This window comes from Oncorhynchus masou, chromosome 12, assembly GCF_036934945.1.
Source record: "Oncorhynchus masou masou isolate Uvic2021 chromosome 12, UVic_Omas_1.1, whole genome shotgun sequence".
NCBI classification, from domain to species: Eukaryota; Metazoa; Chordata; class Actinopteri; order Salmoniformes; family Salmonidae; genus Oncorhynchus; species Oncorhynchus masou.
Window position 1 is genome coordinate 16568953 of NC_088223.1, and position 12901 is coordinate 16581853.

At 46.5% G+C, this 12901-nt stretch overlaps 1 protein-coding gene across 1 annotated transcript in view; it reads right to left on the bottom strand.

Moving 5' to 3' along the window:
* Nucleotides 1-8681: 8681 nt before the first annotated feature.
* LOC135549591 (3-hydroxyisobutyrate dehydrogenase, mitochondrial-like) overlaps nucleotides 8682-12901 on the bottom strand; it is a 38849-nt gene continuing 34629 nt past the window's right edge. Inside the window, exons 7-8 of the mRNA XM_064979688.1 lie at nucleotides 10474-10630; nucleotides 8682-10242 (exon numbers count right to left, since the gene is read on the bottom strand). Of these exons, the coding sequence (XP_064835760.1) occupies nucleotides 10066-10242; nucleotides 10474-10630 (334 nt within the window). The 3' untranslated portion in view covers nucleotides 8682-10065. The remainder of the gene's footprint in view (nucleotides 10243-10473; nucleotides 10631-12901) is intronic.

Sequence of the window (12901 nt, forward strand, 5' to 3'; positions counted from 1 at the left end):
TTATGTGACCAATAAACTTTGATTTGATTTGAAGCCTAGGCATTAAGCTATGCTAGCAAACACAAGTCTTCAGGTCTCAAGCAAGGTTACACATGATGTGAATCACCCAAAGCTCCTCCACACTAAGAAGGAACCACCACGTCACTATTTTAAAGCATAAGAAACAGTTAGTTCTTTGTCGCCTCTAATCACAGATACAGAATCCGTTTACCCGAAAGCCAATCCTCACCTCATTTATGATGGGGATGAAAACATAAGATATTGTAACAGTGCTCAGGACAGTGTGGAAGAGAAGGGTGGGGGCTCTGCAGGAGTGGTGCCTCCTGGGTATTTAGAGCCCAACCCCCGCGGGTTCCGGCGGGGCCGCCAGTCATCAGTCCCGTTACCGGCAGGCACCCACCGGTGATTGTTTACCATGCGGACCACAGCAGGGTCCTCAATGTCGTGGGAACCTGGGCGTGATGGATTCTGACAGTACTGATGATCCCTCTTCCAATGAGAGTAATTAATATAATGAAGAGCTACTGAGCATGTGCAGGAGAGGGTGATGAATAGAGTCCACGGTCCGTCGTTACTCACAGGTGACACAGAGGAGGATAGGGGGAGAGGGAGACAAGCAACAACAGATGAGGGTGAAAGTGAGGACGAGAGAAACTACTAACAATCTACTGGTCAGGATAGAGAAGTAGATGGGGAGAGAAAGACTGTACAATAACAACATACAAGCCGAGAGAGAGAGAGAGAGAGAGAGAGAGAGAGAGAGAAGAGCGAGAGAGAGAGAGAGAGAGCGAGAGAGAGAAATACAGAGAGAGAGCGAGAGAGAGAGAAATACAGAGAGAGAGAGCGAGAGGGAGAGAGAAATACAGAGAGAGAGAGCGAGAGAGAGAGAGAAATACAGAGAGAGCGAGAGAGAGAGAGAGAGAAATACAGAGAGAGAGAGAGAGAGAGAGAAATACAGAGAGAGAGAGAGAGAAATACAGAGCAACACAGAGGGAGGAGAAATAAAGGGTGAGAGGAAAGAGATCCTCATCACAGAGAGAAATGATTGAGAGACTAACAGAGGATAAGAGAGAAGGAGAAATAGAGAGGGTGAGAGAGAGCGACGGTACCACAATGCATAATGTGAGGTGAGGAGGGGACAGGTACATATGAACCCAGATTCGGGGTTGGACAGCCAGTTGGTGAAGTGTGATTCATCACTCCAGAGAACACATTTCCACTGTCCAGAGTCCAATGGCAGCGCTTGGCATTACTCAGTACTTTGTTGAAGCACCTTTGGCAGTGATTACAGCCATGAGTCTTCTTGGCACACATGTATTTGGGGAGTTTCTCCCATTCTTCTCTGCAGATCCTATCAAGCTCTTTCAGGTTGGATGGGGAGAGTCGCTGCACAGCTATTTTCAGGTCTCTCCAGAGATGTTCGATCGGGTTCAAGTCCGGGCTCTGGCTGGGCTACTCAAGGACATTCAGAGACTTGTCCCAAAGCTACTCCTGCTTGTCTTGGCTGTGTGCTTCAGGTCGTTCTCCTGTTGGAAGGAGAACCTTCACCCCAGGCTGAGATCCTGTGCGCACTGGAGTAGGTTTTCATCAAGGATCTCTCTGTACTTTGCTCTGTTTACCTTTGCCTCAATCCTGTCTCGTCTACCAGTCCATGCCACTGAAAAACATCCCCACAACATGGTGCTGCCACCACCATGCTTCACCGTAGGGATGGTGCCAGGTTCCCTCCAGATGTGATGCTTGGCATTCAGGCCAAAGAGTTGAAACTTGGTTTCATCAGATCAGAGAATCTGGTTTCTCATGGTCTAAAAGTCTTTAGGTGCCTTTTGGCAAACTCCAAGCGGGCTGTCATGTGCCTTTTACTGAAGAGTGGCTTCTGTCTGGCCACCCTACCATAAAGGCCTGATTGGTGGAGTTCTGCAGAGATGGTTGTCCTTCTTGAAGATTCATCCATCTTCACAAATGAACTCTGGAGCTCTGTCAGAGTGACCATTGGGTTCTTGGTTACCTCCCTGACCAAAACCCTTCTCCTCGGATTGCTTAGTTTGGCCGGGCAGCCAGCTCAGGGAAGAGTCTTGGTGGTTCCAAACTTCTTCCATTTAATAATGATGGGGGCCACTGTATTCTTGGGGACCTTCAATGCCGCAGAAAGTTTTTGGTACCCTTCCCCAGATCTGTGGCTCGACAGAATCCTGTCTCGGCGCTCTACAGCCAATTCCTTCGACCTCATGGCTTGGTTTTTGCTCTGACATGCCCTGTGAGCTGTGGGACCTTATATAGACAGGTGTGTGCCTTTCCAAATCATGTTCAATCAATTGAATTTACCACAGGTGGACTCCAATCAAGTTGTAGAAACATTTCAAGGATGATCAATGGAAACAGGATGCACCTGAGCTCAATTTCGAGTCTCATAGCAAAGGGTCTGAAACCTAAATAAGGTATTTGTTTTTAAAAATACATTTGCTAAAATTTCTACAAGCCTGTCGTCACTTTACCTTTATGGGGTATTGTGTGTAGATTGATAAGGATTTTGTTATTTAATCCATTTTAGAGTAAGGCTGTAATGTAACAACATGTGGGAGAAGTCAAGGTTCTGAGGACTTCCCGATGGCATAGTGTGTCATAATGACGTTTCCATAGGAATAGAATTCAGCAGAGTTGTGTGCCTTCCTGTCACCAGTGAAATGCAGTGTGCTTCCCTGTTAGTGGTGAAGTACTCTTTACTAACCAACCTAAGCGGTGTCAATGACTGAGTGTGGTGGTAGTAGGCTATCTGTATAAGTGGCCCATATGCAAAGTAGCAGATTTGATGTGTTCCACTTGGCTGTGCATGGTGTATGTGTGCTGCTTGTTTGTGTGTCAGGATAGAAAGGGAATGATTGGCGGTGTGTTCATTTGTGGTCTTTTGTTTTACCTGCCATGGTGAAATCGCTCCATACTCTCCAAATTAGGTCCATCAAAACCACTGATTAGTGAAAGAGAAGGACAGACAGGAAAGGGTGGAGCCACTCCATTCCAGTCACACATTGGGTGCAGTCACTCCATTCCAGTCACACATTGGGTACAGTCACTCCATTCCAGTCACACAGCCATTATACTTCTAGGTTTCTCTTGTGTTTGTGTGAGAGACAGACTCTCGCTACACATCACCGAGTGAGCCATCATTCCTGCTAATACACAGTGAGCCATCATTCCTGCTAATACAGTGAACCATTATTCCTGCTAATACACAGTGAGCCATCATTCCTGCTAATACAGTGAGCCATCATTCCTGCTAATACACAGTGAGCCATCATTCCTGCTAATACGCAGTGAGCCATCATTCTTGCTAATACAGTGAACCATTATTCCTGCTAATACACAGTGAGCCATCATTCCTGCTAATACGCAGTGAGCCATCATTCCTGCTAATACAGTGAGCTATCATTCCTGCTAATATGCAGTGAGCCATCATTCCTGCAAATACGCAGTGAGCCATCATTCCTGCTAATACACAGTGAGCCATCATTCCTGCTAATACACAGTGAGCCATCATTCCTGCTAATACAGTGAGCCATCATTCCTGCTAATATGCAGTGAGCCATCATTCCTGCTAATACGCAGTGAGCCATCATTCCTGCTAATACAGTGAGCTATCATTCCTGCTAATACACAGTGAGCCATCATTCCTGCTAATACGCAGTGAGCTATCATTCCTGCTAATACAGTGAGCTATCATTCCTGCTAATACAGTGAGCTATCATTCCTGCTAATACACAGTGAGCCATCATTCCTGCTAATACACAGTGAGCCATCATTCCTGCTAATACGCAGTGAGACATTATTCCTGCTAATACAGTGAGCTATCATTCCTGCTAATACAGTGAGCTATCATTCCTGCTAATATGCAGTGAGCTATCATTCCTGCTAATACGCAGTGAGCCATCATTCCTGCTAATACAGTGAGCTATCATTCCTGCTAATACACAGTGAGCCATCATTCCTGCTAATACGCAGTGAGCTATCATTCCTGCTAATACAGTGAGCTATCATTCCTGCTAATACAGTGAGCTATCATTCCTGCTAATACACAGTGAGCCATCATTCCTGCTAATACACAGTGAGCCATCATTCCTGCTAATACGCAGTGAGACATTATTCCTGCTAATACAGTGAGCTATCATTCCTGCTAATACAGTGAGCTATCATTCCTGCTAATACACAGTGAGCCATCATTCCTGCTAATACGCAGTGAGACATTATTCCTGCTAATACAGTGAGCTATCATTCCTGCTAATACAGTGAGCTATCATTCCTGCTAATACAGTGAGCTATCATTCCTGCTAATACAGTGAGCTATCATTCCTGCTAATACAGTGAGCCATCATTCCTGCTAATACGCAGTGAGACATTATTCCTGCTAATACAGTGAGCTATCATTCCTGCTAATACAGTGAGCTATCATTCCTGCTAATACACAGTGAGCCATCATTCCTGCTAATACACAGTGAGCTATCATTCCTGCTAATACGCAGTGAGACATTATTCCTGCTAATACGCAGTGAGACATCATTCCTGCTAATACGCAGTGAGACATCATTCCTGCTAATACACAGTGAGCTATCATTCCTGCTAATACGCAGTGAGACATTATTCCTGCTAATACGCAGTGAGACATTATTCCTGCTAATACGCAGTGAGACATCATTCCTGCTAATACACACCATTATTCCTGACATGGTGGGCAACAAGCCCTGGATACCCCTGACATGGTGGGCAACAAGCCCTGGATACCCCTGACATGGTGGGCAACAAGCCCTGGATACCCCTGACATGGTGGGCAACAAGCCCTGGATACCCCTGACATGGTGGGCAACAAGCCCTGGATACCCCTGACATGGTGGGCAACAAGCCCTGGATACCCCTGACATGGTGGGCAACAAGCCCTGGATACCCCTGACATGGTGGGCAACAAGCCCTGGATACCCCTGACATGGTGGGCAACAAGCCCTGGATACCCCTGACATGGAGGGCAACAAGCCCTGGATACCCCTGACATGGTGGGCAACAAGCCCTGGATACCCCTGACATGGTGGGCAACAAGCCCTGGATACCCCTGACATGGTGGGCAACAAGCCCTGGATACCCCTGACATGGTGGGCAACAAGCCCTGGATACCCCTGACATGGTGGGCAACAAGCCCTGGATACCCTTGACATGGTGGGCAACAAGCCCTGGATACCCCTGACATGGTGGGCAACAAGCCCTGGATACCCCTGACATGGTGGGCATGCAATGAGGCAACTTAGTAGGGATCATTTGAGTCACACCGGGTATTCAGGTTTTCAGGAAAGGCTATGAGCCAAAAGGAAAACCATTCTTGAGCTACAGGGTTGCGTTTTTACAGCTTTCCTTACAAAACAATAGTTTGTGAATCACTCAGTGGAGGGCCAGGTGGAAACATTATCATACCTTGGCATATCTATTATTGAATGGCCAGAGCTAAGTGGTGGGATGGAACCAAGGGCTTGTTTTTAGACCAAACAAACAAATACAGGCCACTGCTCAGACAGCTCAATGATAACTAGAGAGACAAATACATATCCAAACCTTGAAAAGGAGTGGTGCCTGGCTGCTTGGTGAATATCCCACTACAGTGTGTGTGCCTGTCAGGCTGAGCAGACAAGTCGGCGTCCCAAACAGCACCCTATTCCCTACATGGTGCACGTTTGACCAGGGCCCATAGGGGAATAGGGTGCCATCTGGGACTGTGGTAGGCCGGTCCCGTTGTCACGTCGTCCCCGAGCCTACAGACGTCAGAATGCGGGCCGGTCTCACCACGGCTCCTTTATAGAGCCCTTTCATGTTCTCTTAATGAGGAAACCGCCGACTCAGCTGCCTGCTCATAAACACAGACGAATTAAAACACCCAAATATGAATCAGATAGGTGGGGGTTAGTAGTGCTGCTAGACCAGGATGTAGACTGGACTGGTATAGACTGACCACAGATAGACTGGCCCCTGGCCAGGACACTCATATGCTACTGGACTAGACTGGTGTGTAGACAGAACTCAGACAGACTGGCCCCTGGCCAGGACAGTCATATTTTACTGAACTGGAGTGCAATGTTTGTATGTACAACTCCTTCGACCTAGTAGGATTTAGCCATGACTCTCCGGTGTGTCCAAATCCACCTTTAAACACTGAAGTGATCAAGTCTACTACACTGGGAGACTGCTGACAGCGGGACAATGAAGTGATCAAGTCTACTACACTGGGAGACTGCTGACAGCGAGACACTGAAGTGATCAAGTCTACTGCACTGGGAGACTGCTGACAGCGAGACAATGAAGTGATCAAGTCTACTACACTGGGAGACTGCTGACAGCCGGACACTGAAGTGATCAAGTCTACTACACTGGGAGACTGCTGACAGCCGGACACTGAAGTGATCAAGTCTACTACACTGGGAGACTGCTGACAGCCGGACACTGAAGTGATCAAGTCTACTACACTGGGAGACTGCTGACAGCCGGACACTGAAGTGATCAAGTCTACTACACTGGGAGACTGCTGACAGCCGGACACTGAAGTGATCAAGTCTACTACACTGGGAGACTGCTGACAGCCGGACACTGAAGTGATCAAGTCTACTACACTGGGAGACTGCTGACAGCCGGACACTGAAGTGATCAAGTCTACTACACTGGGAGACTGCTGACAGCCGGACACTGAAGTGATCAAGTCTACAACACTGGGAGACTGCTGACAGCGAGACAATGAAGTGATCAAGTCTACTGCACTGGGAGACTGCTGACAGCCGGACACTGAAGTGATCAAGTCTACTACACTGGGAGACTGCTGACAGAGAGACAATGAAGTGATCAAGTCTACTGCACTGGGAGACTGCTGACAGCGAGACAATGAAGTGATCAAGTCTACAACACTGGGAGACTGCTGACAGCCGGACAATGAAGTGATCAAGTCTACTGCACTGGGAGACTGCTGACAGCGAGACACTGAAGTGATCAAGTCTACTGCACTGGGAGACTGCTGACAGCCGGACAATGAAGTGATCAAGTCTACTGCACTGGGAGACTGCTGACAGCGAGACAATGAAGTGATCAAGTCTACTGCACTGGGAGACTGCTGACAGCGAGACACTGAAGTGATCAAGTCTACTACACTGGGAGACTGCTGACAGCGAGACAATGAAGTGATCAAGTCTACTGCACTGGGAGACTGCTGACAGCGAGACAATGAAGTGCTCAAGTCTACTACACTGGGAGACTGCTGACAGCGAGACAATGAAGTGATCAAGTCTACTACACTGGGAGACTGCTGACAGCCGGACACTGAAGTGATCAAGTCTACTACACTGGGAGACTGCTGACAGCGAGACACTGAAGTGATCAAGTCTACTACACTGGGAGACTGCTGACAGCGAGACAATGAAGTGATCAAGTCTACTACACTGGGAGACTGCTGACAGCGAGACAATGAAGTGATCAAGTCTACTACACTGGGAGACTGCTGACAGCGAGACAATGAAGTGCTCAAGTCTACTGCACTGGGAGACTGCTGACAGCGGGACAATGAAGTGATCAAGTCTACTGCACTGGGAGACTGCTGACAGCCGGACACTGAAGTGTTTCCTTCTGAGTTATGAATGGCATTCTCTGTACCCACACCCTTGTTGTAGGCTTGGATTCATGTTAGTTCAAGTTCAGGTCCCTGCCCTGTCGGTGCTCCCCATGGCAACGAGACGACAGCTGTGATTGCTGACACTGAAGTTCTCAGAGTTATTAGGGGCATCCTCTTCAGTCACAGGAGTTACGGACGGTTATGCTGATGTGTGTTTGTTAGGTGTTGCCGTAGACTTGGGTTTGGGTTAATTGGGGTTAGGGTCGTGTGTGCGCAACATTATCCCGGTTCGAATCCCCGAGCCGACAAGGTGAAAAATCTGCAGATTTGCCCTTGAGCAAGGCACTTAACCCTAATTGCTCCCGTAAGTTGCTCTGGAGAAGAGAGTCTTCTAAATGACGCAAATGTTATGTTACTCATGGTTCTAGTTCCAGTTTAGCGTCAGACCTGTGCATGTCTCTGCCTCGTCTGTGTTCACCATGGCCCTGAGACGACAGCTCTGTTGTGCCAGGCCTCAGCCCTGTGGTCGACTGCCTCCCTGTTGTTCCAGTGTTCTCTCAAGCTTTCTACCAGAGGAGTATATAACACCCAGTGTCACGCAGGGAGAAATAGAAGCACTAATCTCAGAATGATGCCCTTATTTCCATCATTACAATGAAATGGGAGGGAAAAAAAATCATGGCTTGGTTATTCCTTTTTTCAGTTGTGTTTTATTGAGCTGGTGTCATCTGTGCCAGTCAGACAGAGCAGGAATTATTTTTATGAAAAAGACAATTACAGTACAATTACGACATGTAGCCAACATGAGCCTTACTTTAAACATTTTATATTTTTATAAAGAGCAAAACAGAGAGACGTGAGATTAGAGAGCACCTCCTTATTTCTGACAGGAGTGTGATGGAGGATGTCTTCACAGGACAGACACACATTATTTCACTTTTATTATCTATTTCATGTTTCCCATGCCAATAAAGCCCCTTACATTGAAATTGCGAGACAGAGACGGACACTCTTAATGTACTAGTATACAGCGAGAAGAAAAACGTGACAGCGAGGATTCTCTGGTTCTCCTTTAATACAGTCAACAAAAGAAATATACATTATGTACATGCACACAGCGCAGGTTGGGATGGAGTCTACCCTCGGTGGCGCTTTAAACAGACATGCTGCCTGTTCTGAGCCACAGACAGAAAGAAGAGGGAGCAAGTGAAGAGGAGAGAGAATGACATGAAAAGAGAAGAAGGAAAACGACAAAGAGGTACTGAACAGAAGATAGATATTCTGTCCGACAGTAAAAAAAGCTACAGATAGAATAGTTGTATAGGTTATAATGAAATTCCAGATGTTAAACAGAAGCTGTAATTCCAGTAGAGGTATATCAAATCAGGAAGTATATCAAAGGATTCACTGGCCCGACTCCGCACGGATTGGTCAGAGTGCATAGTGACCTGGGAGCTGCCGCCAATGGCGTCTCACAGTACCAGACAGTGGTGGGTCTGTATAAAGAGAAGCGAGCATGGTGGGACGTGCCCCCCCCCCCCCCAAAACGGAACAAACACTACTGTGCTCAAGTTGAAAACACGTGACTGAATAAAACAATGAATAAATGGATGGATAATGAAGGAACAAATAATGAGAGGTTTACATCAGTGAACCACTACTACCTACCACACCCCTTCTCCCAAATCGCACCCACCAACTACCTCCTCCCCACCCCCAAAACAAGACGGGTAACAAAATGAGTAAACGTCGGATCCCATATGGTATGAAGTAATGTAATATAGGTTATCATGTGTAGAATGCTCAAGTGTGTATGTGAGTCTTCAGACAGGGGACAGTGGTATGCCCTTCCCTAATTGTCTTGAGCTCTATAGCATCATCATCCTTATTATTCTCATTATTTCAGGCTACTGCTGAACAGGTGCGACGTGGTCAGTCTACATCTCTGATCACCCAGTCTAAACCTCAGAGCCCCGGAGGAGGAGCTGCTGCGTTGCTATTTTCTGCTTGTTTCAGGGTTTTCTTCTCTTCTCTGACAAAGAGGCAGGATCATGGGTTGTAACACATGTAACAGAAACTCCCGGCAAGAAAAACAAACAAAAACAACCCAAAACAAAGAACAGGAAGTACAACGTTATGCACATTATCTGATCTGTCAAACGTCCTCTTTTAAACCTACGTACGTCATCCCCTCGACACGTTGTGTTAGACCATGAGTACCCCCCTGCCCAGGGGAAGTAGAGGCTGCCCTAACCTAACCCCCAGTCCTAACCTTAACCATTAGGGGGATGAAATCATACCTGACCCTCGCTCAGCAGTAAAGAACAACTTCCATCTCAAGTTCTCATACCTCTCTGAAACCAATTCTCTCCTCAGGTAAAGGCAGGGGTGTGGTGTACGGGTGGGACGTAGGGGTGTGCTGGGGGATAAGGTAAGGGGTTCTAGTCCCCCTTCTTTTCTGGCTCCTCCTCCTGTTCACGTAGAAACTGGAACACAGAGGAGAAGTCCTTGTTGGCGTAGCCGCGGGCACACATGACACGGTAGATCTGATGGGCCAGCGAGCCCAGGGGGACAGGAGTCTTTGTGTTGGTGGCTGTGTGCTGGGCCAGACCCAGGTCCTTACAGGAGAGAGAGATGGGGATGTTAGATGTGAGTTTATGTGAAGCAGAGTAGACAAGAGAGCACAGAAGGGAGGAATGAGATCAAGAGAGAGATGAAGAGGAATAAAATAAAATAAAGAGAAATAAGCAAACCAAACTTGATAGAGAAAGAAGAAGGAGAGATGAAAAGGGAGGAATAAACACAGATGTACAAACACATCCAGTCAGACACAGCCAGCTAGAACAGACCTTGGCCATGAGCGTGGTTCCAAAGCCACCCTGGTAGTTGTTGCCAGAGGGGACTCCCTCCATGACACCTGGTACTGGGTTATACGAGTCACTGGACCAGCACCTGCCTGATGACATGTTCAGGATCTGGGCCAGCAGTTTCGGGTCCAGACCCAACCTGGAACAGAAGAGAGGAGGTTAGTTAAAGAGAAAAGGAGGAAAACAATGGAGAGAGAGAAGATAGGTGTTGGAGTTGTGGAAGGGTAGAAAGGTAAGGGAATGGTAGGGGAAAATAAAGGGGGGGGGGGGGGGTGTAGAGGTACAGAGAGATACTGGTAGGCCAATAGAAAAACAATGATACTGGTAGACCAATGATACTGGTAGGCCAATGGAAAAACAATGATACTGGTAGGCCAATGATACTGGTAGACCAATGGAAAAACAATGATACTGGTAGGCCAATGGAAAAACAATGATACTGGTAGGCCAATGGAAAAACAATGATACTGGTAGGCCAATGGAAAAACAATGATACTGGTAGGACCAATGGAAAAACAATGATACTGGTAGGACCAATGGAAAAACAATGATACTGGTAGGACCAATGGAAAAACAATGATACTGGTAGGACCAATGGAAAAACAATGATACTGGTAGGACCAATGGAAAAACAATGATACTGGTAGGACCAATGGAAAAACAATGATACTGGTAGGACCAATGGAAAAACAATGATACTGGTAGGACCAATGGAAAAACAATGATACTGGTAGGACCAATGGAAAAACAATGATACTGGTAGGACCAATGGAAAAACAATGATACTGGTAGGCCAATGGAAAAACAATGATACTGGTAGGACCAATGGAAAAACAATGATACTGGTAGGACCAATGGAAAAACAATGATACTGGTAGGACCAATGGAAAAACAATGATACTGGTAGGTCAATGATACTGGTAGGCCAATGATACTGGTAGGCCAATAGAAAAACAATGATACTGGTAGGCCAAAAGAAAAACAATGATACTGGTAGGCCAATGGAAAAGCAATGATACTGGTAGGCCAATAGAAAAACAATGATACTGGTAGGCCAATAGAAAAACAATGATACTGGTAGGCCAATAGAAAAACAATGATACTGGTAGGCCAATGATACTGGTAGGCCAATGGAAAAACAATGATACTGGTAGGCCAATAGAAAAACAATGATACTGGTAGGCCAAAAGAAAAACAATGATACTGGTAGGCCAATGGAAAAGCAATGATACTGGTAGGCCAATGGAAAAGCAATGATACTGGTAGGCCAATAGAAAAACAATGATACTGGTAGGCCAATGGAAAAGCAATGATACTGGTAGGCCAATAGAAAAACAATGATACTGGTAGGCCAATAGAAAAACAATGATACTGGTAGGCCAAAAGAAAAACAATGATACTGGTAGGCCAATGATACTGGTAGGCCAATGGAAAAACAATGATACTGGTAGGCCAATAGAAAAACAATGATACTGGTAGGCCAATAGAAAAACAATGATACTGGTAGGCCAAAAGAAAAACAATGATACTGGTAGGCCAATGATACTGGTAGGCCAATGATACTGGTAGGCCAATGATACTGGTAGGCCAATAGAAAAACAATGATACTGGTAGGCCAATGGAAAAACAATGATACTGGTAGGCCAATAGAAAAACAATGAAAGGAAAAACGAGCATGTTAAAACACTACTAGCGTCACTACAGACCCGGGTTGGATCCCAGGCTGTGTCACAGCCCCGGCCGTGACCGGGAGACCCATGAGGAGGTGCACAATTTTTTTTTTTTGCTGCTGATATAGTGATACAGTGATCGAGAGAGAGAGACAGATGTTGTAATAAATGAGAGAAAGAGGGAGTGTGAGAGAAAGAGAAAGAGAAAAAGAGAGAGCTGGTGACCCATGTTGAACCCAGACCCTGTCTCTCTCTTCTCCATCTCTCAGTGTTAATGGCTGGTTAGGTGGAGGACTGGGAAATGCTGCCTAATGCAGTATTGATGTTTACCCCTCCTGTCCTTAATCATGCCTCGAACATGGAAGAAAGAGGAGGACAAGTGGTGGCCAAGGAGCACATAAACCTCTGACACACACATACACACTTCCCCAGTCATTTAAAAGCACTCTGCCTCCAGAAGCAAGGGATGAAGACAGGACTACGTAGAAGGACCAATAACTACAGGAAATGTCAGAGTGCAGCATGTCACGTGACAGAGGGATGAGTATTCAGAAAGGAATAAGGTGTGACATCCTCAGGTGAACCAACACACTTCCACATCACACCTACACATCACACAACGTCACGCCTACACACCACACAACGCCACGCCTACACACTACACATCACACAACGCCTACACACTACACAATGCCTCCACACTAAACCACCACTACACAATGCCTCCACACTAAACCACC